The sequence below is a fragment of the Centropristis striata genome, chromosome 15 (assembly GCF_030273125.1).
Source record: "Centropristis striata isolate RG_2023a ecotype Rhode Island chromosome 15, C.striata_1.0, whole genome shotgun sequence".
NCBI lineage: Eukaryota > Metazoa > Chordata > Actinopteri > Perciformes > Serranidae > Centropristis > Centropristis striata.
The window spans coordinates 14,402,170-14,428,015 of record NC_081531.1 but is presented as its reverse complement, the minus strand read 5'-3'; the positions used below and the strand labels follow the sequence as shown (position 1 = coordinate 14,428,015).

The 25,846-nt window shown below is 36.6% G+C and overlaps 1 protein-coding gene, 1 long non-coding RNA gene and 6 other non-coding genes across 11 annotated transcripts; 7 read left to right on the top strand and 1 right to left on the bottom strand.

The window, feature by feature from the left end:
* On the bottom strand, window positions 1-8,887 carry LOC131987064 (ras-related protein Rab-34-like). The gene is made up of 12 exons (XM_059352210.1): window positions 8,781-8,887; window positions 6,922-6,995; window positions 6,480-6,601; window positions 5,608-5,699; window positions 4,613-4,678; window positions 4,128-4,229; window positions 3,394-3,458; window positions 3,248-3,299; window positions 3,061-3,142; window positions 2,248-2,338; window positions 2,045-2,152; window positions 1-1,053 (listed from the first exon to the last, which is right to left on the bottom strand). The coding sequence occupies exons 3-12, from the start codon at window positions 6,525-6,527 to the stop codon at window positions 992-994; spliced, it is 768 nt and encodes a 255-aa protein (XP_059208193.1). The 5' UTR covers window positions 6,528-6,601; window positions 6,922-6,995; window positions 8,781-8,887; the 3' UTR covers window positions 1-991.
* Window positions 7,811-11,380, top strand: LOC131987065 (uncharacterized). Of its 4 annotated transcripts, XR_009395728.1 has the most exons (10): window positions 7,825-7,891; window positions 7,987-8,058; window positions 8,590-8,671; window positions 8,865-8,912; window positions 9,122-9,202; window positions 9,403-9,499; window positions 9,698-9,771; window positions 10,402-10,442; window positions 10,636-10,690; window positions 11,279-11,380. It is a non-coding gene; the product is annotated as an uncharacterized LOC131987065 (long non-coding RNA). The 4 variants fall into 4 exon arrangements; XR_009395730.1 differs by having other exon boundaries at window positions 7,811-8,058; window positions 9,403-9,481; XR_009395729.1 differs by having other exon boundaries at window positions 7,812-8,058; window positions 9,122-9,184.
* On the top strand, window positions 8,714-8,785 carry LOC131987296 (small nucleolar RNA SNORD49). Its single transcript, XR_009395764.1, has one exon. It is a non-coding gene; the product is annotated as a small nucleolar RNA SNORD49 (small nucleolar RNA).
* Window positions 8,962-9,035, top strand: LOC131987302 (small nucleolar RNA SNORD65). Its single transcript, XR_009395770.1, has one exon. It is a non-coding gene; the product is annotated as a small nucleolar RNA SNORD65 (small nucleolar RNA).
* Window positions 9,246-9,319, top strand: LOC131987306 (small nucleolar RNA SNORD65). The gene has a single exon (XR_009395773.1). It is a non-coding gene; the product is annotated as a small nucleolar RNA SNORD65 (small nucleolar RNA).
* LOC131987307 (small nucleolar RNA SNORD65) lies at window positions 9,543-9,615 on the top strand. The gene has a single exon (XR_009395774.1). It is a non-coding gene; the product is annotated as a small nucleolar RNA SNORD65 (small nucleolar RNA).
* LOC131987297 (small nucleolar RNA SNORD49) lies at window positions 10,242-10,319 on the top strand. The gene has a single exon (XR_009395765.1). It is a non-coding gene; the product is annotated as a small nucleolar RNA SNORD49 (small nucleolar RNA).
* On the top strand, window positions 10,483-10,556 carry LOC131987304 (small nucleolar RNA SNORD65). The gene has a single exon (XR_009395771.1). It is a non-coding gene; the product is annotated as a small nucleolar RNA SNORD65 (small nucleolar RNA).
* Window positions 11,381-25,846: the final 14,466 nt, after the last annotated feature.

Here is a 25,846-nt window from a genome sequence, read left to right as displayed (position 1 = left end):
ACCAATTTATTTACATTTCATCGTACACAAGCTTTAATATATAGTTTATCTGCTTTTAACAGGAAACCAGAGAACATTTGCAGACTCATAAAGCGACTTAACTCAGTGAGCAAATCAATTATCCTCAGATGTGACTTCCTGTTTGCTGCTGAACAATCCCTCCATTTTACAGATCATGAGAAGTGTGATGTCAGAGGAGAGAGATGGCCGTGGTCATGGGAGCCGGCGTATGGTTCACATTAGCAGCACTGACACATGACAGGACGGCCAGCCGGTGAGTCCGGCTCTCATATTTCCTCTCATGTGGGAGAAAAATGTTGCTCCAGACAGACAGACAAACGTGTTTATGAAAGTGGTTTAATGAATGATCTACGTCTTTATTTATATATAAATGTTAAAGCACAAAGCTTTCTTTTTTTCCGACCAGCAGTATAAACATTCCTTGTTGTTTACAGCCTCAACTTCATTATGTCTAACCTAAAGCCTCTCAGGATGACGACAGAACAACACAAACACAATATGAGGAAGCTGTTATGAGACATAGAAATTACTTCGTTTTTTATGGGGTCCACTCAAGGGCGTACTTTGTATTTTCTAGTTTCTTAGTTTGGCAGTTCTCCAGAAGAATTTTGAGCACCAAACACTAAATTTCATGCACTTTTGTGATTTTTTTTTCTGCATCAATGTGTGCTTTTTCTGCATCACTTTATGGTGTATGGATGCTTTAACCGAGGATATTACAACTGTTGCTTTTGAAGTTTCATACTGCCACCAACTATTTTACCAGACAGATTGTTGCTTCTATGAGTTGCATTCTAACTGTTTAAATAAAAGTGCTCTGCTACTTTCATGTTTCTATTGGGAGAGAACAAATGTTATAAAGACCAAAAACGGTCTAAAGGTTTATGGATGATCTCCACACTGAGCATGCTGAGTCCAGTTTATTTCCTGCTGGTGCTGCTGTGTACTTCAGATGACTGTTTGTCTCTGTTCAGCAGCAGTTGGATTTCCTCTTGTTCAGTTTGTGATTGGCCTCTGTGCTGTCTGTGAGCCCTGTGTAAAATAAACAGAAAACAACTGTTACATTTTTGGCATTCAGATGAACAATGTAAGCTACAGTGACAAGCGTTTGAATGATAAAGCCGGGCAATATTACTATTAAAATTATATTATATGTATTTCATACTTTCAGCAAAGATGAAAACCAACAATAAACTGTCAAAACTGTTAAAAACATAAAATGAGCCACTCTGTAAATTATGGATTATATTATGTAATATAAATTTGCTTAAAAAACATGGTGATGAAGATAAAATAAGTGATAGTGAATTAATATTATTAAATTTAATTAAAAAGGAAACATTTTATTTATGGGACTTTCTATGATTACGCATATGGCAACAATTTACCAACTATTGTTTTTTTTACATTTATTTTTAATGTTACCATTATTTAACTTATTGAAGGTAATATAACACATACATGTTTTACCATTTACATATTTTATTTTATATTCATTAATAACAACATTTGTTTTTATATTTATATATTTTAAATTAATACATTTATTTGTAATATTTATATTATTAAACTAATTCTAGGTAATTAAACACATTTAGATTGGATTTATTTTTTACTATTCCCATTTAAATAATTCTGTTTTATTGATGAATACTATTCCCTTTTACTTTATTATTATTATTATTATTATTATTTTTTTACATTTTTTTAATATTTCCATTATTTAGCTAATTTGGCTAAATTATGTGGCACTTAAAAATGTTTTTTTTTTATTACATATACTTTTTTAAATGTATTGTAATATTACTGTTTAATAAAACACAAAACAAACAAAAAAATTAATATGACTTCTTTATTTTTAATATTTAAATTATTTAACTTACTCTAGTAAATAAAACACTTTTTGTAATTTTGTTCAGGTTATAAATAATTCATGAGAAAAGAGGGCTAATTTGTTGGTAAATAAATTAAAATAAATAGTTAAAAGTAATAATGAGACTTTTTATCGAGCGAACGGACTCACTGATAATGTTTCCGGCGTGCCTCGAGCCACTTTTCTCGATCTCGGCCAAAACGTTGGCCTCAAAAGTCAGAGAGGCGACGCGGAAGAAGAAATCACGGACTCCATCTCCTGAAAGAGTTCAGTGACACAGACAGAAGATTAAAGAGCATGCAGAGACGAGGACTGACGGGGATTTGTTGGTGTTAATGTGTGTTCAATCCCACCTGACTTGGCCGACACGGCCCAGTACTCTGCTTTGATTTCCTCTGAGAGTCTCATGGCTTCCTGCTCAATCTGAGACAGCTGGTCAGGAGACTGAGGAGGAAACAGAGAGAGGAGAGCGAAGCAGAGAACAAGCTTCATAAAATAAAAGTAAAACATTCAGAGCTGCAACAATGAGTCTATAACTCTGCTTGTCCATCATTAATCCAGTCAAATTATTATTGTTACTGAAGCAGAAGGGCCAAACGTAATAAGTTTTCTTTGTCTTACATGATAATAAACTAAATATTTTCATACGAGACATTTCATAATGCCACTTGGGGCTCTGGGGAATTGTCATAGAATTTTGTATTGATTTTTTTTTTTTTTAATTATTTTTTAAGCCTGTTTTTTGAAGTAAGATGGACAAAATTGTATCAAAAAATATTTAATTCATGATAATAAATTAATTGTTTCAGACCTGAAGATATTGGCAAGATAAACTACTAAAAACTAACTTTTTTTCACATTTTAATAAATTAATAAAATGTAAATAATAGTTGTTGCTGATTAATGTTGTGTCTAAATAAAAAATATTATTTATTTTTTCCACATTTTTATTATATTAATGCTACTATTTAGTATATTTAATTTTATTTTGTGTCGCTTACAAACATAGACATACACAGACAGAACTATTTTGACTATGGGTTTCTGTGTTTTATAAATAAATATATGCATTGTGTTCATTATATATATTATTATTGTACCAACTGCACCAATAATATGTTTCAGATTTATCTCCATTCGAACCATTCTTGCTGAACTTCACTCACACTGAGGTCTTTCTTTGTACCGACGAGGAAAAGTAAAACACTGGACGGGTCATTTTCCTTCATGGCATCCTCCAGCCACTGCCTAAACACACACACACACACACACACACACACACACACACACTTATTAGACTTCAAGTGGCATTTTCAAGGAACAATAATGAGATTATAATTAGGTATTTCTTACCTGGCGTGTGCTAGAGAGCTCACACTGCTCAGGTCAAACACCACTATAATGGCTGGAGGAAATGAAGAGGCAGAACAGAGAGCATGATGGGAAGGTGTGTTTACTGTGTGAGAGATAAAACGGTATAATGCTGCAGAGACTTTCACCTTGTGCTCCTCTGTAATACGTTGAAGCGATGCATTTGAAGCGCTCCTGACCTGCTGTGTCCCACCTGAAACACATCAGAGGAAGCTGAAGATGTTTCTCTTTGGGGGGTTTGGAGGAGAAGGAGAGCAGTGGCAGCGCATCTATGTTCCCCTGCTTATTATCCTCTAAATATGACACATTAACAAGGTCGTTCAAAGGGTTTTATGTTCTCAGCAGTGTACATTTCCCTCAGTAAATATGTTGAAATCACCCTCCTAAAGCTTAAACCCTAATGATGTTAAACTCCTTGATTTTTTTTTCTTTCTTGAGGCATTAATATCAATCTCCACAGAGTTTTAAAACTAATTTTTATCATTCAAACTGCATTTGAAATGTCCAATCTCACTTCCCAAATTTGAACTTTGACAAAGCCCCTACCAATCTGTCACAATGTTAGTTAATATCAAGAGCACGGTACCCTGGGAATATAGCGATAGGCCTGGTTATGATGGTTGTGCCAAAAAATGCAGTTCCTCAAACGGCCTCTTGGGGCTGGCTCCAAAAGAGAGTCAATTCCCATAGACACACATGTTAAAATACCAAACTTTACAGCAGAAATGAAAATGTTTACAGCCTGGTAAAAAAAAAGTTTTGATCTCAAAAGCTTATTCATGGGGGTTTAGGTTTCGGGGGGATTACCCTGGTGATGAGTCAGTGCAATGAATTAGGTAGTTTGTTTCACTGTCGTACTCACAGCTGCAGGCTAAAGGGAACACCGAGCACCTCGAAGCGCTCCATCTCAAAATCCACTCCGATAGTTGCTTTGTAGTTCTTATCAAATGCACCTTTACGAAACCTGAAAACAACAAGAGGACAGAGAGAAACTGACTATCTTTATTTATTTATTTTTAATAAAATTATTCACAGTTTGTTCCACAGACACTTCTGTTTCACTGACTGAAGTTTTTACAATGTGACTTCAGTTTAGATCAATTCATGTTCGCAGTCCTAGAAAAATGAAATAAACAATGATTGAAGGAAAACACATGTAGCTGATATTTCAGGAGATCTACTAAATGAATACAAATTGAGATACTTTATCTCTCAATCAACCTGTAAATAAACTCTTCATGTTAAACCCTTCATGATGATTTAAATCTTTCTGGCTCTGCTCAGGTTGACTGTGTGTTTCCACTTTACATCCTTTGATTGGTCTAATTATTTATGATTACTTCTTACCTGCTGATGAGACATGTTTTCCCAACTGACACATCTCCCACCACGATGACTTTAGCGATATTAAAGCTGGAAACAACAGATTAACAGTTTGAAACAATCAGTAACAGGCAGGGATCAGTTAAAGGGATAGTTCAGAGTTATAGACGTGTGGTTGTATGAAATACTGATCCATAATCAGTGCATTACCTACAGTAGGCGGTATGGTCATTTTAAGTTGACGTGGAAGGAACTGAAGCCATTATCTACACTCTCTTCAAAGCCACCAGACTCCATTGACAAAAACAGTAATTTTACGTCACAGAACAGTTGGAGTTGCTGATCTACCGCTGCCTCGATTTGTTCATTTGTCTGTTTTATTTTGTGACTTTGGTGTTTTAAAGGGTTAGTACTAATTCACCAGAGTCACACAATAACACAATCAATGAAGCAGTCACAGACCAACAGTTTCTGTGTTCTGTGACGCAAAACTTCTATTTTTATCAATGGAGTCTGGTGGCTTAGATTAAAGCAAAAATCAGCTTCAGTTTCACCATGTTAACTAAAACAGGGCAGCAAATTGCAGTGAAAATATTCTAAATCTAGCGTACGCTTAAACTGATACGACATCTTTTAGGTGGCTGAAACTTGTTGAGCTGCTGCCCCCCTTAGCGGTACCTCAGACCACCATACAAATCCAAACTTTCCCTTTGACACCTTTAATAGGATCCTTTACAGTTCCGTCACACTTTTATATTGTGACTAAATGTATGAAGCCCTTAATGGTCAACAGTCTGCTCTGGCATGAATCACTTTATTAACTTAATTGATTTAAGCAGCCTGCTCTCACAAATTAAAGATTGAGGCACTCCTCAGCTTTTTAAAAGGACAATTATCTGTTAATACCAGTTTCAAAACTGTATTCACAACCTAAGAAAGCCCAGGGCAGAGTTGAGTCGAATTCTGCTTTATCTTTTGAACTAACAGTGTGTTTTATCCACTCTTGAGTGTGCTCGTACCTCACTGTGTCCGTCCTCTGAGCCTGGCAGGCCGCCCTCACATGTGGGTGGAAGCCATCTTTAGTGTGCAGCGCTGCATTCGGACTGAAACACTGTGGAGAGAGTGGGGACTAAAAATTAGGATAAAAGAACACTGGACAGTGAAAGAAACAGGGAGAAAGAGGGTACACTCTCCAGTGGATGCCCCCAGGGTAGATAAAACATAATAAATTGAGCTCTAGGGTGCTCCTCCTATAGAAACATCTAGATAAACTGCCCTCCAAGGTGCCCTTAAATCAAGAAGACCTGATAAAAAGCCCTCTTTGGTTCACTTAAAATTACTTAAGCTTTGGTTGGTTGATAAATGCAAGAAAAGCTTTTTACACTGGATGCACTTTTCAGTTTTTTTTGCCCTTTAGAAAATCCACCACTGGGTACACTGAATGTTTTTTTTCCACTGATTTATAAAATAATCTTAAATATTCTGAAAAAGAAGACATAGCAATTCCCCAAAATTAAATATGTGCAGAGAAGAACACATTTTCAAAGTATCAGCTTTACATTATATACATAAAAACAGGCCTTGCTTTCATTTTAACCACAATAACTTTCTAAAAGGTTTCTACAGGGTTCATTCAATAGCTTTTCTCCACAGAGTACATAAAAAAAGCCAGATATCAGCAGGATTGGTCTGGAGTTTCAGGGTTTTCTCAGGACAACAGCATTTTACAAATTTGCAGCCGTCCACTTTTAGAGAAACACAGAGCAGCATTTACGTCTCTGAATAAGTCTCAACGTCAGTACTAACACTGTTAGATGTAATTACATTACACAGAGAGAGAGAGAGAGAGTGTGTGTGTGTGTGTGTGTGTGTGTGTGTGTGTGTGACTAACGTTTGGGAGCTGTGTAATGACACGGTCCTTCTTCACAGGTGGCAACATGCTGCTGCAGTGGATCAATGCATACACACCTGAAAGCTGCCACTCACTGACAGCAAACACACACTTTTCACTCACTTCAACAACACACACACAGACACACACTTAACTTTCACTTTTTCTTGTTTTTTTTTAACTTCTTTTCCCTCTAAAACTCGTTCCCCAAAACCAAGAAAATATAGTTTATGTCTTGCAAGTTCTCCTGAAATACAAATGAGAGAGTTAAAATCTTAGTTTGATGCAGAATGTAAATTCAAAAACAGCTGCAACTGACATTGGATAATTTGTAGGTCAGGGTGTGGTGGAAGCTAAGTGCAGATTAAGTAGAGCAGGAAAAAAAAAACTTTGCGTAGAGAATAAACAGTTTAAAAACAGAAAAAAAGTTTAAAAACTTTACCTGAAACTTCCAGGAGACAAAATTGTTGAAGGAAATGTATTCTGGCTCTGCAGATGTGATGTGATTTCCTAAGTCTGCAGAGAAAATACATCCAGAACAAAATGACGCTCACAGTGATGAAGAGCGTCTGCAGACTGGCAAAAGACTCACAAACAGGCTCTTAATGAGACTCTGAATACTGAAGAAAGCCGGTGAAACAGCGCCACCTTGTGGCCATACGCTACATTGCTTAAATTTACTGACGAATAATAACTTTGTTCATGCCATTTATTTTTTACTTCAGTAAAATAACCCTAACCACTCTGTACAAATAATCTGTTACAACTAAAGGTACAGCATTAAAAATACTACTTCAAACTATAAGCAGCCTGTGTAAGTAAATTTTTAAAATACTTAAAGTGCAGAAAAATCATTAAATTTGAGAAGCTCGAAACGTCAGAATCAGAAAGATTTTTATTGTCTTTATACTCTAGTACAATGGAATTGTGGATGGCACCTCTCCATGCACATGTAAAAAACACAATGTATAAAAATATGGGAATATCAAAGATAGAGAAACGAAAAAAATATTTAAATAGAAGCAGGAAAAAGCAAACAAGCAAGCACCTTAAAAATAGATTATAGATATGTACATGTACATTTGCAGATTATTTACAGGGAATAAGTTATTGAAAATTAAACATGACATTAATTTGCATGGAAACGACCAAAATAGTTAAATGGTTTATAGTAAGATTTTTATTATTTTTACACAAACGCTAAATTAACCTAAAACACAGAATAATGTGTGGTGTTGTTCGGCCTCCGGTGCAGCAGAGGGCGACAGACAACAACTACAGAGGACTGACGTAATATTCCCGCGACAGACGGTTTATAAGCTTCTCCGCTGGCAGCCAATCTCTCTTTTCAAACCGTCTCTCAGTGTCATAAACGTGTTGCTGCGTTCAGCTTTAGTTTAACTCGTCCAGAGGTCAGTAAATACCAGAGAAACATTACTAAATGTTTAAGAATACACGTTTATTGAGCTGCAGTTTGTTACTTTAGTTTTTACCCGATATCTGCTAGCTTTAGCATTAGCTTCTCAGGCCTGAAGCAGCCACGTGGAGAAACAGAAACACGGACAAGATGAGAAACGAGGTGAGATTTGTTTTATTTTAACTGTCAGACTATTGTAGGAAGGTTTGTGCACTTTTACTGTAAATTTTAAACTATTTCTTGGTTTGTAATATCGTTTCCCTCCAAAAGTAAACGCGTCCGCTAGGCGTCCTAGTCATGGGTTTGTTTGTTCAAATTATACGAACTAAATAATAGAAGATCATCGTTTTACATAAATACTTGACACTGTCACGGTTTCCTCCAGATGGACAACTCCTTGCCTATCTGTTACTCATTCCACGAATGCACGATCCTTACATGTTGTACCTCGTTGTAAATACCACTAAATGGATTTTCCTACCATATAAAATACAACATAAATTAATATTAAAGAGAAATGATTGACCAAAATGGTTCCAAACTTCAAGTTTGCCTCAATGATATTTGGAAAATTGAAAATTGATTCAGTGCATTAAGCCGCACTTCATCGTTAAATTCTTGACAGAAAAGCTTGTGTTGTGTGCCTGAGATGTAACGTTTTGAACTAATTTGTGGTGTTTTTTCCCCTCACAGGTGGACTGCAGTCTGGCGGCTCTTTGTGCCAAATTTACAAATGTAAAACTGCCTGTATGGAGTTTCCTGAAATCCCCGCAAGGTCAGTTACAGTAAAGACTAGCTAAGGATTCAATTTAGCTGTGTCAGTGATGAAAACTGTGAATAGGAAGTGCCGTCTGATGCGACAACTGACGATGTTTCATACTCACTGTTCTGAGTCTCCTCAACGGATTCTTCCTGGTGATGATGCATCTATACAGGCATCTAATGTAAATTATTTACTTTGATTTTAGATTCATCAGAAGAATGGGTCCATTCAAGATGAGCAAGGCACGACTGAGGTTTGTTTAACCTTTTTACTCCTTTAAAATGCGCTGCAACTATTAAACGTAGTGATGAAACCAAAACTGAAATAGCTGGAATTACCGGCAGATTGTTTAGTGGTGACTCTCGGTTTTCTGAACATTTAATGATGCAGAACAGTACTGTTACCTTTCAAAATAATTGGACTAAATGTCTCTTAACAAATCCACCTTGTTTCCTTTTGCAGCTGAGAACTTTCATGCTGCCATGAAGCGCTCTGTCTGCTCCAAACTGAACCAGTGGACTGAAGGTGATGCATTTTGTGCAGGTAAATATTCATGTTGTATAAAAATGGCATCTGGGTGTTTCTGTTGTGATGAAACCTAAACTGAAATAGCTGGAATTACCGGCAGATTGTTTAGTGGTGACTCTCGGTTTTCTGAACATTTAATGATACTGTACAGTACCATAACTTTACAAAATAAATGGACTCAATGTCACTTAACAAATTGTTGTTTTCTTCTGTAGATGAGGACTTTTGTGTTGCCATAAGATTTTAAAGCCATGAAGTTCAGTGTCTGCTCCAAACTGAACCAGCGGACTGAAGGTGATAAATTTTGTGCAGGTAAATATCATGTTGTATAAAAAGTGGAATGTTGGTGTTTCTGTTGTGATGAAACCTAAACTGAAATAGCTGGAATTACCGGCAGACTGTTTGTGGTGACTCTCGGTTTTCTGAACACAAAATTTCAGGAAAAAATCTCAAATGGACTTGATCAGTGCCTGTTGTTCACAATTTCGAATTTTGTTCTTGTTTCTTTAGGTGTTGCAGATGGAAATTCCTGACAGAATCTGACTCTTCTTACATGGTGCAGCTACACCTTCAAGATGGACCATGTAAGTTCATTTTATTTTCACCATATTTTTTAAAAAAGGCACAAGCTTTTCTTATAAACTCCCCATTGTACAACAAACTGGTACTGGTTGAAACCGTACTTGTAACGACTGGTTTACAGCAAATGACTCGCTTAAGAGTTGACCGTCAAAACTGTAACACATTTCTGTTGCCTTGACCATTGTCCATTGAACTGTCCTGTTGTGCTCAAAAAGTAACAATTCTGATTCATGTAACGGTGCACAGATGGATTTTGGCAGGTGCAACTGAAGGTACAGACTCAGGCTGTCACATCAACTAAACTAAGTGGAAGAAAACATTAAGTATGCATTATTTTTAGTCTGTTAAGCACTCATTTCTGTTTTCCCCAAAGTTTTGACAAATCAAATGCTAAATACAAGTGCTTTGGTTCATGTTGTACACTGGTGAGTTTATTGAAAAGCTTATAAACGTATTAAGTCTGTGTAGCTTTGTCAGTGATGAAACTCTGGAATAGGAAGTGCCGTCCGATGCGATAACTGACGATTTTTTTCAATCCACTTCTCTGAGACTTGTAAAGCTATACTAAAGAAACCCAAGGACTCTTCAAAATGTATTTCTCTCTAATTTTTCCCCACTCCTTTTTATTCCAGATGTTGGTCTAATGCTCCTAAAGTCTGAGTAACTTCGACAGGTAGAGATTTTTTTTCCTTTATTACACAAATGGCTGCCTGTTGTGATGAAACCAAAACTGAAATAGCTGGAATTACCGGCAGATTGTTCAGTGGTGACTCTCGGTTTTCTGAACACTAGATGGCAGCGTCACACAGTGCACTAACTGAAATAATTTGCAGAATAATGCATCTGGTTTCTTGTCGTCTTTTTAGAACGGGATCAAGAAGTTGCAGCAATTTGGCTTCAGTGTGCCGCAAGCTACACGTGGTGAGAAATATCTTGGATTTACTTAAAGATGTCATCTAGAGGACCTGAAAAGTATCTGAATTTAAAGATTTTTGGGACTTTCGGAATGACAATCACAGCAGCACTGAGGCAGTTGAGGCCCCCTGGAGGGGAAACTGAGTTACTGCAGCAGTAAACATTTAACAGGATCCCCTCAGCCTTACATTTTTTGGTGGATTTTTTTTTTCAGGTGCATATAGTAAAGAAATACGTTTAGTGGAATAATATTCCCTAGGAAATTTCTTGGTCTTCTATTGGAGTGTAATCTTTGAAGAAAAATGTATATTCAGGTTAAATAATCAAACAAATCACAATAATCATAAGATGTTGACAGCAATGTAAGATGAGTAGATGACAAATCGATTTTGCATTTGAAAACATTTAAGAAACAATATTACTCATTTTTAAGTGTCCTTGTGTTTTCATTGAAAATCAGATCAGCTGATTCATCTGCAAGGTTGTTTGCTAACTTGATTTATTTTAAGTGCTCCTTGTAACATTGTAGACAGTGTAAACAAGTTCAACATTGTTTTTAAATTTGTAGACTAACCTGATTCCTCTTTATTTCAGATGAGGGCTTGTGGACTCTGGTCTGAAGACAAATCAACATTTCACCACATTAAGAACAGCAGTCTGATTTACTGTTTGGTAACTAATAAAGTGTTGAAACAACCTAAGTTTAACAACTCGTTGTCATTGCGCCTCCATCTCTGACCCAAAAGCCAGCACATCTTTAAAGGTAAACTTTAAGGTGATGTTGGGGTTTAATCAGAGGAAGACGAGCCGTAGCTCCAGAGCCCCGTGGCATTTTAACATTGTTTGATCGTTTCTGTAGACCTAAGTGGTGCTTGCATTCTTCAGCTGTAAAAATAATTTCTTCAAATTTGGTACAAACATGTTCCAGGACTCAAAGATGACCCTGTGGGGGGACCTCACAAAATATTCTTGTCCAGAACCCTATAATTTGTGACAAAATTTCACAAATGTCTAATGGGATCAAACTAAATGATGCCCTTTATATTCCTATGGTCTGCTTCACTGACATCATGTGTGCACATAAATGATTAAAAAAAAAAAGTCCATTATAAGACACCATAACTCTGCAACAGAAGGGAAGTAATGTGGATAGTGAACTGTTGACACAATCTTTAAAGTGTGGCAACTGATGAGATCTGAGCTGTCCGTGTAGCATCTATGCCTAAGAGCTTGAAGCATTATCTGCCATGGCTACATGAGTGGACGTGTAAACTGCAACTTGACTGGTGTGCAGAGGGATACAACTTTTGAGGTAATTGTAGCTTTAAATTGAAGATGTAAACTTGCAGATGCATGTTCAAGATCTGAACACAAGCTATATTCAAAGGTTCAAATGTCTTCAAAAAGGTTTGTAATGTTGAATTGGGTTGCAAAAATGTCTCAACTGCTCATTTTAAACTCCTTGCAATTTGTGTCAACGGTAAAGTTGGTTAGGTTGTACTTTTATTTTCATGCATTGAATATAACAAAAGATCAGTTTACTCAACGAAGAAGTTTTCCTGTCAGGAAAAAGGCTGGATCCATACTTTTACATTTTTTGACATGATGCACTGCCATGTCTGCAGGTCCACAGGTTGACTGCAGTATGTGCTCTTCACAATGGTTCAGGAAGCTTTGACTTGAAAGGCACATTAATCTGCTGCCATATTCCACTTCAAGGTGAAGTAATCTTTGCCTGTCAATCACAAAACTAAGACAGAAAAATGTATTGTGAACAAATTGCTTAATTTCTCTTGACATTTTGGAGAGGAAATGTTGGAGACATGCCTGTTTTCCCCCAGGCCTGAATGAGTTCTGGCCTCTTGCTGGAGAAAACTCAGAATTTATTTCTGAATGACACTGAATTAACAAACTCATTGCAAATGTTTAAAAATTAGAACTGCAGCCACGTAAATGTTTTTCGGCATTAGGATTTAGAATAAAGTCTGTTTCATTGAGGATAAAATGATCACCACTCATTTTATTCTTTGATTTAAAACCCCTTTGTCAAAACGGTTAAACTTTTTTATATAATGATTTTGCAGCACATGCGTTCCTTGGCTAATTTGTAAATATGCATTTTAGATGCCTTTTTGGGGGACAAATGTCATGAATCTGTAATTTTAAGTAATTAACTACACAAAAAATGGCAAAGTAATTTAACTACTTAAATCACTACACAAATATAAATGCAGTTGAACTACCAGCAAGCTGAATTAAATGAAGTTCACTATGGAAGTAAGTTAATTCACAATGAGATTTGTTTTTAAATAAAGAAAAAAAAGAAACATCTTCCAGAAGACCTGAATGCCCTTAAATTGTAGAACTATCCTGCAAACAGCTGACCTGCAGGGGCCTGCTGTGGCGGGATTATGTATCTTTTTAATTTTTATTCATTTAATCTGATCAATATTATTGCAGCATTAACCCTTAATAGGGCACTCATTGAAATACTTGCAAATTCCAAATTTTAACCCCAGAGAATATTGGAGGGTATTACATACAGCCAGAATGTGTAAAAAAAAAAAAAAAAAAAAATATATATATATATATATATATATATATATGAAAATTATATCTTGAGAAAAATGTTTACGAGATTAAATGGGCAAATCTACAAGAAAAAAATGCGTGGTGCATTAAAGTGGTGAATCTGTGAGAAAAAAGTTGCTTTTCCCCACTTTTTTCTCATAAATCTGCGACTTTTTTCGCACAGATTTGCCACTTTTAAAGTCTTAAACCTGCAACTTTTTTTCTTGTAGATTTGCCACTTTAATCTAGTAAATTTGCAACTTTTTTCTCAAAATATTACCTGAAGTTACCAAATATCGTTCTTTGCCTGATAAAGGGTTAACAGGACTAAACAATTAAAAGTGCAGTATGCAATCTAGAGTCTCAGTCTTGTCAAATATGGACGCAATCCACACAATTATAATATCAGTCAAAAATAATCACAATAAGGTATTTTTTTTGCAAAATTGTGCATCCTAGATTATTCATGTTTGTTCATTTACCAGTCCCTGGCTTCCTGACATTTTGCAACAGTGGCTCGTGGGCAAAGCAAGTGGAGCATCCCTGTTTCAAGGGCTACGAATTGCCCATATTTTACCTAAAACATGGAGATAATTTCTGGTAATAATCACACGTTTTTCTGATAGATCATGATGTCTTCACAGTCTGTACTTTACTCAGCAGCTCGTGTTCTTCCTGACTGGTGATGGATTGTCTGTAGAAAGTCAAATTACTGAGTAGAACTGAAGTCTGAGGCTGAGTACTGTGTAGGTGAAGGTTATGTAATAATAATCATATACTCTCAGAGTAGGCATCTAAAAGGCTGCAGGTTCTCAGTGTGTTTAAATTGTTGTTTTTGTAACTTTATTTGGGATTTTTTGCTGCTAAAGCACAAGATTTACTGACAAGAGAAGGTCTGAATCTCTATATGGCAACCTTATTGTAACCCACCACATAAATGAGCAGTAAATATCCAATTTATCATTTTTAGTGTTAATGTTATGCATTGAATATGATATGAAATATCTATTAAAAACATCATTTAGTCAGAGGTTGTGTCTGCAGGTTTGCAGATTGACTGAAGTAAACAAAATTAAAATGCATGTTTTTTATAGTTCACTGTGTTTGTGGGGCTTTGAGTTGTTTTTTGTAAGTTTGAGACCTTCTCTTTTAGGTTAATCTTGTGTTTTAGCAGCGAAAAATCCCAAACAATCTCAATATGAAAATATCCCATTTATATTCTGTGCAGGATTCGTGCCCTCTGAAAAGTCAGTGAGTTCAGCGAGTCGAAGGAACTGATCCAGTTTCAGTATGAAGCCCCTAGGAGGACTTGATCCTTCTCTGCACACATGAATGCAACATTTGTGTCTGTTGACACTTTATAATGATGATCATCAGATGGATAATTTATATATTCCTGAGGGGAAGTGTGCATGTCACAGCTGCAGCAGCAGCATACAATGAAGCACCTGCTGCAAAGAAAAAGTGCAAAAACAACAAACAAGCAGACAAAAATGTACTGCACTATGCAATTACTAACACTAAACACTATTTTTAATCCCTGTGCACACACACACACACATACATAAGAAAAGGAGAAAAGAAGCTGCACCCATGAAATGTTTTTTCAAGTTCCAATTTTTTTAATTTGTAAAGATGTTAAATAATTGTAGTGGTGTATAAACTGCAATATTTCCGTCAGATTTTTTGTGGAGTAGAAATATGAATTAGCATGAGAAAAAAATCTTGAAAATGTATTTAAATGAAGTATAGTAATGGAGTAAATGCACTGAGTTACAATCCACCAGCAGAGGCAGGTGGTGAGGTTTAATGTGTCCTGTTGTAACATTTAAACATAGAAGACAAAAGTACATGAAAAATGAACTCACTTCAAGCTTCATGCTTTCTAATGTTGAACATGCATGTCATGTTGATCTCTGCATATCTGATGCCAGCTTCATAATCAAACCAACAAAAAAATAATGAGCCATTCATTTCTGTGTGTGCGTATTATGTGCAGTACACTGCTCTGTGTTGCCTTTAATCTGCATCAGGTATTTAGTCGATGAGTATAAATAACTTCTACATTGCTGGCTCCTCTCCCAGTCGCTCACCCTGCAGGTACATTCTGTATGTTCCTGTTATTATTTTACCTTTTGCTTGATGGTACTCTTTAAGCTTCTCACCACTTGCTCTTTATGTGTTATCAGACTGCTCTCCTGACATGACATCCAGCTGTGCAAAGATGATTCTCTCCCTCTATGAGGACGGAGGTGAAGAAAGTCTCCTCTAACCCTGACAAATCTAAAGGCCAAGACTATCAGCAGCTGAGGGAAACATGTGAGGATCAAAGTTTCACAGCACCTCGACGCTCCTGCAGGATCTCACATCTGAGCAGTTTTACCAACGTGTGAGTCAATCTGTCCATACAGGGACATTTTTTGCCTGTGATGTAGGTCAATATGTTGTTTAATTTTATCACTTTTTGCTGCATAAAATGTTTTTTATCACATCCATTTCTTGAAGGGGACATATCAAAATTGTGTGGAAAAAAAACCATGTCTTAAATAAAATGTATCTCCTGCCTCATGGAGATATAAATTTAATCCCAGCTCCTCAGGCATAAAGTCCACACTAACCAAGATATTGTTGCAGAAAATAATCTCTATTAGATATTTTTGCAAATCCTGCAGGCTCGATTATTAATCTTTGTAGATTAACCGTTGTTTTGTAAAGGGGCCCCCGGGCAAAGCAAGTCGATATTGTCCACGAAACGGTGTGAAACAGGCTTTGAGGAACATTTTAGTGGGTGTGTTGGGGGTAATATATGGATGGCACCTAAATAATATTTTAAAAAAGAGCCAAGAAATGGAGCATCTCACCCCCCGAATAGTCGTCATTAACTGGTAAATTATCTACAGAGACCAAAACATTTTGTTGTACCAGGCTGAAAACATGTTTATTTATGCTGTAAATAAAGTTGGTCTTTTTAAGGCTCAGCAGTGATGTGTAGTTAAACCTGCCGTATTTAAAATACAGTGCTTGCATACTCAACATGGTGTTCAGCACACCACAGATTCAGTTTAAATGAATGTTTTGCTACCCTTTGTCCAGGCTGAACTGTTGTCAAATTGTATTTTGGAAAACGGGGTGAAAAAATTTTGGCTGACAGTTGCCTACTATAAATAAGGTCTTTCATATTAACCATGTTATGATCCTCTCAGAAAATAAAGTGCTTGTTGATAATGAGAGGAGTAAGAAAGATTTTCATTATGTACTTCGAGAAAAAAGTCGAAATGATGAGAATAAAGTCACTGTTTGAGTTGGTAAAGAAGACTGCGAGCTATAACCTGATTTTTCCTCAATACGTATAAATATTGTGATTATTGCTCATTTTATGACATTGATGAAAATCAGGTTGTAGCTTGCAGTAACTGTTCAGATGGAAAACAATGTTCCCCTGATGACTTATTGACACTGGAACAAGAAACATGTGACGATCTTTTCAACTTTACCAACACAGAAAGTTCCATTTATTCTCGTCATGTTGACTTTTTTCTCAAACTGCAGAATGAAAAGCTTAACATTAATATAATATATAATATAATAACCCTTTATATGTTAGTAGGACATTAACTTTGACCAGTCGGAAATTATGTTTAAACTTGGCTATTTTTGAATGTAAGTACAGCTGGTGCACCACTGCAGGTAAATACATGCAGCATTATTTAAGGGAGCTATTGTAATGTGCTCTGTGGCTGCAGGTAGTTTCTGCTCTCTGTCTCCTGTCAGAGCGCTGTGTGTTTTCAGGTTGTCGCCTCCGGCTCAAAGCTTCAAAGATAACTACGGCGACATTTTTCACTTCAGGAAAAATGCAAATTTAAGAAAGATGAGAGAAGAATAAATAAAATGACAATAGCTGTTTTTTTCTTTTAAAGTTTTGAAGATTTGGACAGCAGGTAACAGTTGTGTGTCAGTTTCCTTCTTTTCAGGTTCAGGCTCCCCTCCCCAAGAATGTGATCATTTCTGCAGCCTGCATGCTAAGATTATTTGTTTATGTGGTGGATCAAACAGAGATCAGGGCTGTTAGACTGACCAATTTTATGTTATCCTAAATCCAGATTATGAGGTTGTAAATCTAGTCTGTTATTTACATCTTAAAAGAGTAAGCTGTGGCTCTTTAAAGGATCTTTAAAGAGCGTGGTGTGGGTAAAAGTAATCAGATATCATTTTATAAAGCTTTGGTCATGTGATAGGAGGACCATCCTGCTTTTTAGTGTTGCATGATGAAAGAAATTTTGCAAATTTATTTGGCCAACCCGAATAAAATCTCCTGTGTCCCAGCCTCTGGGAAACTAAATTGTAAGTGATTACTCAGAATAAAGAAAGCTTCTGTTTAAAGCCGACAATCAAAAGCTTTAAGAACGTATTCTTTTGCTTTTCAGTAATCTCCATTTAGTACTTCAGCATTTCTTTGATGACAAAGCACTTTTCATAGCCTGTAATTACTCCTGCCTTCACTCCGCTTCACACAGTTCTTGTGAGAAGACAATGTGAGTTATGACAGAGGACACATAATGGAAAGCTTGTTTTAAGTATGGCATGTTAGCGTGTTGTTAGAGGGGGATTTGTCCTGAGGGGAGCTCTGCAGAGACACACTTAAGTCTTTAACGTACAGAATGTGTTACCTCTGCAACTCCAAATTCGGAGAACGGATCGAGTCATACTGGTTGATCATTCTCTGCAGATTTGAATCCAAACAGACATTAAATAAATCACATATAGATAAAGAGACATTCAGTCTGAGCTGCTGCATTGTAAATGTTTATTGATGCAGATTGTGTTTTGATTTAATGCACCTGTTAGCGATGTGTGTAACTGAGGAGAAAGAACCACAATTAAGAAGGTGTGTCCACATACTTTTGGGAAACAAAGTGCACTTTAAGAGCAGCGACACACTGTTAATTATCTTAAAAGCTTTTTGTTGTTTGGATGAACAGAGCTGACTGGATACAGGCCCGGAGTGTCTGCGGCCTTCAGCTGCAAAAGGTCAATCAAAGAGAGTCGGAGCATTTACATTACATTTACATTTAGTCATATAGCAGACACTTTTACCCAAATTGACTTACAGAAAAAAGGGGAACAATCAAGATATAGTGCAATAAGAGCCTAGTGACAATTCTTTAAGGAGTAGAATTGTTGTGTGGTTCTTCAGGAGTTTTTTAAAACTAGAGAGGGATGCCCCTGCTCTGGTTGGAACTGGTAGTGTGTTCCACCAGCGGGGAACAAGAAATGCAAAGAGTCTGGATTGCCTTGGACCAACGGGGGGCAGAGCCAGGCGCCGTTCATTGGAAGACTGCAACGGTCATGAGGTAGCATATGTCTGAATCAGGGCGTTCAGGTAGGTAGGAGCAGTACCGGAGACAACTTTGTAGGCCAGCATTAGAGATTTGAATTTGATGCAGGCTGCAACAGGTAGCCAGTGGAGCTCAATGAGCAGCGGTGTAACATGTGACCTTTTTGGCTGGTTGTAGACCAGGCGCGCGGCCGCACTCTGGATCATCTGTAGGAATTTTACTGTGCAGGCTGGCAAGCCCGTCGGGAGGACGTTGCAGTAGTCAAGTTTTGAGATGACAACAGCTTGTGTCAAGAGTTTAATGGCATGTTGAGTTAGGTAAGGTCTGATTTTTCTGATGTTGTAAAGTGCAAAGCGGCATGACCGGGTAACTGAGGCGACATGACTGGAAAAGGTGAGTTGGTCATCAATCATCACACCTAAGTTTCTCACCACCCTGGTGGGGGCAAGACACTGGGGGTCAATTTTGATGTTGATGTCGTGGTGTATTGTAGGTTAAGTAGGGAGGACCAGCAGTTCAGTTTTTGAAAGGTTCAGCTGGAGGTGATGTGCCTTCATCCATGTGGCTATGTCTGAGAGGCAGATGGGTCATCAGGAGGAAATGATAGATAGAACTGAGTGTCATCTGCATAGCAGTGATAAGAAAAGCCATGTGAGTGGATAATCTGACCCAGAGAGGTGGTGTAGATAGCGAATAGCAGGGGCCCCAGCACTGGGCCCTGGGGGACCTCTGCGGTGAGGCAATGTGAAGTTGCAACCACAAAGAAACATAAAACCTCTACAAATAGACAGAAAACAACTACTGAGAGATGCTAAACACCTGTAGAAAGGGACAAGGTAATAATACGGGTCATACTTAACAGTTACAAATAGACACAAAACAGAAAATGCAAACAACGTGACACAAAGAGACACAAAACAAGTACAAAGACACCCTCACACAACTATAGAAAGCAGTAAAACAATCCGAGGGAAAAATAAAACTGTAGAAAGACCAAAACAGACGCAAAGTGACACAAAACAAAGGGGGAAAAACAATCACAGACAAACAAAAAGACCAAAACCATTACACACAAAACTATTGTAAAGAGACTCAAGATGACCATAAAGTGACACAAAACCACAAAAGAGATGCTAAATGTACAGAAAGGGGAAAACCAATCACAGACACAACAAACAGACCTAAACAATTACAGTATGACACAAAATGACTGTAAAGAGACTCAATATGACCATAGAGAGACACAAAACAACTGCAAAGAGATGATAGATGACTACAAAATTACAGACAAAAAACACATTAAAACAATTCAAAAGTGACACAAAACAACTACAAAAAGACACAAAATAGCCACAAAGAGACACAAAACAACAACAAAGCGATATAAACCAACAACAAAGGGAAGCTAAACGACTACACGAAGGGTAAAACAAACACAGGCATCAACAAAAAGCTTAAAAAATTACCAAAACAATTACAAAATCACACAAAGCAACTACTATAAGACACTAAATGTACAGAAAGGGGGAAAGCAATCACAGACAACAACAAAAAGACTACAAAACCCCCCAAAACAAAGACAATGTGACACAAAACCACTGTTAAGAGAAGCTAAATGACTACAGAAATGGGCAAAACAGCTACAGAAAACAGTACAGAAAGATCAAAACAATTACAGTGACACAAAACCACTAAAAAAAGATGCAAAATAGCCACAAAGTGACACAAAAAACTACAAAGAGACACAAACCAACAACAAAATTTAATATTACAGAAAATGGGCAAAACAGCTTCAGACAAAAATACAGAAAGGTCAAAACAATTATAAAGAGATAAAACAACAACATAAAAAAATCATAACTACTCTGAAGTCTTCTTGTGTTCCTGTGCAGGTGGAGGGCCTCCTGCCTGTCTGTGCCCAGGGGCCGACTGTCTCATAACCACTAACCAACGATGATCAGACCTCTTTATAAAGGTAAGATTGCTTCGCTGCTCCACAGCAGCACAAATGTTCTGTCATTAGATAATTATTATTTTCCTTAAGTTCGTAATCAACCTGCTGTAGAGCTGTCAGCAGCTTGTGTGGCTGATTTAAACATTCTAACTGCTGAAAAGCTGCATACTTAGTAACATTAACCTAATAGTCCTAATGGAAAAAAACTATTATGAAATTATTTCTCAGTTGTTATGGTTTATGAGATAATAACAAAGACTCCAACAGAGTAAAAGCTTGGTAATTATGTAATTTATGAATGTATTATATTTTTCTCACGTCTTCCTTTAGTGTGCACTGATTAGTTGACAGAATGATTGACAGGCAGACCTTTACCTGTCTGCTGTGATCCTGCTGCAGCAGACTGAAGCTGCTCCGACCTGTTTTAATGCACCTGCAGCTCACAGAAAAAACACATGTTCACTTCATGACTGATGGCTGTGTTACAGCAAAATATGTGATCTAGTTTTTCTTGCATTAGGTTTTTTTATTCAGAGTTTTTCCTGTTATTATGAAATGAGGCCAGTGATACTGAACATCCTTTGCCTGAGGCCACTTTTGCAAATCAACAGTTATAAACAAAAATTATTTAATCTCAGGCTGCAAGAGTTTTGCAAAAACATCTTATTGTGATTAATTTGACCGATATCACAGTTATGACATGATTCATAATGCTGGAAGGAATACTTATTTCTGCATCATTATTCTAATTTTCTTTAAAAAAAAAAATTCCATTTGTCCATATTGCGTTTTGGTAACAATTTGATTAATTAGGGTTAGGGTTAGGGTTAGTGCAGTCTTACTATGTTGTAATAATGTTCACAAGATAAAATGAATAAACATTATTCTGTGTCTGCAGGTTTGAGGACATGCAGAGCTGAACCCCAACCTCTGTTGTTTTTAAAAATACATATATACAAAATTATATTCTAAATTATTGTCCTCCTGGAAGTCTCTGCAGCTCCACAATATTTCATTCAGCATTATATTTTGACACATTTTGACATAAATAAAATGCCTTCGTCGGTTTGGATATTGTATAAGTCTTTATGTTTATTTGAAGAAAGTGTGCATTCCTAATATGTTGCAATATTATTTATAAAATAAAATGAAAACATTAATTAATGTACGCAGGTTGTTGTTTTTTGTAGTTTTGGGGAAAAAAAGCTCTGATTTTGATGCAGTTTTGGCTTCTTGTTTGCAGTTCAGTATCACTTATGCATGCACAAGCTGTTTTGAGCTGCACCACTAAAGCTGAAGGAATGTAACATCAAGGTAGAAAGTACCAGAACTAACTGAATGACTTCTGTCAGATCTCATTTTTGTAGTTCGTCCTCACTGGACTTCTTTAGCACATTTTATGGGATGTTGTTTATATATTATCTGCTCCAGCTTTTTCAACACAGATATAGTAATAATAATAATAATAATAATAATGATGGTCCAAAATGATGTGACATTGCACATTTTGTATTGAAAAACATAAAATATTCTTGTGCGACGACCCCTCAAACCGCCCAAACCCCCAACAGATATGCAAAAGTAGTCTTTTGCTAGCATCCTCTGCAGCCAGAATCATGACACAGAGAGCAACACAAGTAATGAACACAACAAAATTCTGAAAATTTTAGTCTGTAAAAGTATCAAAAGAAAAATGTGAACCTGTTATCTCCCTGTTTACTGAAGTTGTCTGCAGTTTCAGTGCGCAGAAATGTATATTTAACACATAAACACGGTTTACAGTAAGTACAGGAGTGAGCATATGCTGTAATTACAGCTTGTTGGAGCCCCTATAGCAGATTTCTGTAACTTCCTGCAACGGGTTTTCTTTTCTGAGAGGCGTGCATACAGTTATTCACTTTCACATTCCTGCTTTATACTATTAAAGGAGTCACTGTTTATATAAATGAGTGTGTTGAGAGTTGACATAACCTCAGAAGTAAAGCTGGCAGACGTTTCAGGCACGTGGAAACATAACTGTTTACTATGACAAAGTACAGTGTAATTAGAGCAAAAATGGAAAGCTTAAACGTGCAATCAGAAGCTTAAAAAATGTGTTGAATTAGTATAATGATGCTTTTATTTGCACTAATGTTCCTTTGCCTTTTTTGGTGAAACACCTCAGTCTATAATCACTTCGGCCTCCGTCTCGTGCTTCTTGCACATTATTTGTTTAAAAAACCAAACCACTGTGAGATAAGTGAGAAGGCTCATAATAATAAGCTTATTTGGAGCCTGTTGCGTGCTTACATGTTGTTTAGGAAGAATTTGTCTGAAGGGCAGCTCAGCAAAAAATGTGTGCTGACACATGTCACGACTTGATGGAAGCAGAAAAACTTGTGATTTTACAACCTACGTATAATTGAACAAATTGATTTTTCTGTATCAACGCTTGTCTGAACATTAAAAACATGATCATTATTTCAAAGATCTTGACAGCAGTATCATAAATAGGCTTGTTTTACAGCCTGCAGCTGCACCACACACTGGGTTCCTCTGCAGACATCAGCGTTTTTAGAAAAATAGTACAGTCATGGAAAAATTATTAGACCATTGTTTTCTGCAATTTCTTGTTCATTTTTAAATTCTAGCCATTTTCCATAGTTTTCTAACCAAAATCATTATCAAGAAAACCATAGAAAATGTCTAGATATCAGCACTTGAATTAAACTCTTATGAGCTATTTTTGTTGCTATCATTACATTTGTCCAAACAAATGTACCTTAAGTTGTACCAGACATCACATGAACAAGAAAGCAAGGAGAAAACAAGGTGGTCTTATATTTTTTCCATGACTGTATGGACGGGGAGATTTTAACAATAGAAGACATGCAGTTAAACTCCTTTTTGTCAACATTCCTTGTAATTATTTGCATACAGCACTGCAGCACAATATGCAAATAATTGCTTTAGCTGTCACAGAAATGCCTTGTCTCGACTGTATATGATGCTTTTCTCCGTGGGGCAACTGTAAATCTGAAAGGAATGAGGAAAAGAAAATCTAACAATGAGAAACATACTGAGAGAATTATTGTCACATGTCAGAACTCGCCGGGGGCGTTCATATTTTTTCTGCAGGATGTGTGAACATTGTGTCTGTTCTGTGTCACGTTGAATCATTAAATCTGAGTGTGATTTGTGTTAATTCAGCAATTTTTCAGTGTCTGTTTCACAACCAAAGTCCAAATCAGCTTAAAATCAGCATTACTAAATGAACTGAGTGTGCACATTAAAGTAACCTGCAGCCTTTCGGTAATGCAGTTCTGATATTTATTTTATGTTTGTAAAGCTTCTTATTACGTCTTATTGTGTTTGTGCCAGGTTGTTTCAACACTATTGTTTTCAACACTATTGTTCCAAGAAATCCGTAAGTACCAAAGGGAAAGGGTTGTAAAAAAATTCAGTAAAATTTTGTCTAGGGAAAAAACTTTCAAAGGGGTCCCTTGACCTCTGAGGTCAAGATATCTCAATGAAAATCTTCGATGTGTACCCACGAGTCTCCTCTTCACAGACATGTCCACTTTATGCAAATCCAATGCAGTTGGTGCAGAAACCATGCAGCTTTTCTCCTGCAGAAAATAGTATGCAATACTGCATCCTGAGGTCCCTAAACAGTAATCGGTATGACTGGAAAGCTGAGACTCTTGTGGATTCAAAGTGCCCAATTTTCTTCATGTGTGATGATGTTAGTCAGGGAAACTTGAGCTCAGTGTATAAAATGAGCTGCTGTGACCTCTAGGATAATCACAGCCTCATGAAACTTTACAACCACAAACTAGAGACCTAGAGTGTTCAGAGGATGGATGGCTTTACACACTAAAGCCATAAGGGGGTTTTTCAGCAGGAAACAAAACACAAGGGCTCAACAGACAATTGCAGAATAATACAATTCTTCAAATCTTCAATTTGCAAATCACAACATGGATTTTTATGGTGTTCTTCAAGGTCTTCGTGTTTTGTTGTGGGATTCTTTTTGATCTTTTTTATTGATTCTCGACAAAAGAAATATGGTAAAATTTAGCACCAAATGTGTGTAACAACTGGTATCAACCCAGAAGTTGATGCAACAACTTATGAGACATAATAGAGCATGAGAATGAACTTCATATGCTCATATCATAATGTTCTGAAGCCTTATACCCTAAATATTTTTGATAAATTGATTTATTTATTCAACACAAGTATCTGATTTTTATTGAAAATAACTTTCAATCAGAAACAAATTTGTACCGAATGTGCGTGTTGTTCTTATAATTGTACTAAATCTAAAAAGGCATGATGAGATGAGAAAAACAAGATCCTGCCTTCATAAAGTATTTAACATGTGCATATGTTTTCAATTATGTGCTTAAAACGAACTCATATCTCTTGGAAATGGCTGGTTTAACTATTCAAGATAATATTAGGTGATGCAGAACTGGCAAAACTAATTTTCATGAGTGTTTATTGATGCACACATTTGCTTTTCTCACAATTTGCAGATCAAAGTCAGAATCAGAATCGTCTTTATTGGCCAGGTATGTGCACATACTAGGAATTTGACTCCGGGTTGCTTGCTCTCGTGCAAAAATACTGAAATACAAATATAAGATAAGTCCTGATTTCACTTAAGTCAAAGACGGTTTGTCACTTTTTAAAGTTGGTCCCCAGAAAAAAAATTGGCATAAACTGTGTTAATATGGACAATATGGACACAAAGTCTCTGTTAAAAATGCATTTCTGGCTAAAATGTGTGTGTTGCTGCAGCAATCTGGAGGAACTGAAACTCTCATGTAAAGAGTTCCCCTCTGTGCTGTGTGCCCTCTCGCGCGTGTGCGTGCGTGTGTGTGTGTTTCGTCGCCTGTAAAAGCTAAAAACCTCGACTTGATGTGACATGTAAATTTTATGGTTGCGTGACAGCTCTTCGGGCCGGAACAAACTTGGCCAGGGGCGAGTCTGTAATCCCACCGTGCTGCTGAGAGAAACATACAGGAGACATGAAAAAATGTACAAACGTTGAGATCATAATGTACATGGTTTGAACATGCATTGTACATTCTTTTTTTTTTTTTTTTTTTTTTTTTTACTACAGCATCCTTAACTATCAGACAAAACGACTGTATGTAACATATACATCAGGTGCAGAGTTTTAAAATATATCAGCACGCTCAGAAAGTTTTTCTCTTGCATTTCATTGGTTTAAACATTATTTTTGGCAATACTATCCCGGGAACAGAGTAAATTAAAAATTATTATTATTATTATTATTATTATTATTATTAT

What these genes read in the sequence shown, in the direction of transcription:
- LOC131987064 (XM_059352210.1), bottom strand. Translation starts at nt 6,527, where the DNA reads ATGTTGCCACCTGTGAAGAAGGACCGTGTCATTACACAGCTCCCAAAC. An exon ending in TCATTACACAGCTCCCAAAC is followed by an intron (nt 5,700 to 6,479) that starts GTTAGTCACACA and finishes CTCTCTCCACAG; the next exon opens with TGTTTCAGTCCGAATGCAGC. An exon ending in GGCCGTGTCGGCCAAGTCAG is followed by an intron (nt 2,153 to 2,247) that starts GTGGGATTGAAC and finishes GAACTCTTTCAG; the next exon opens with GAGATGGAGTCCGTGATTTC.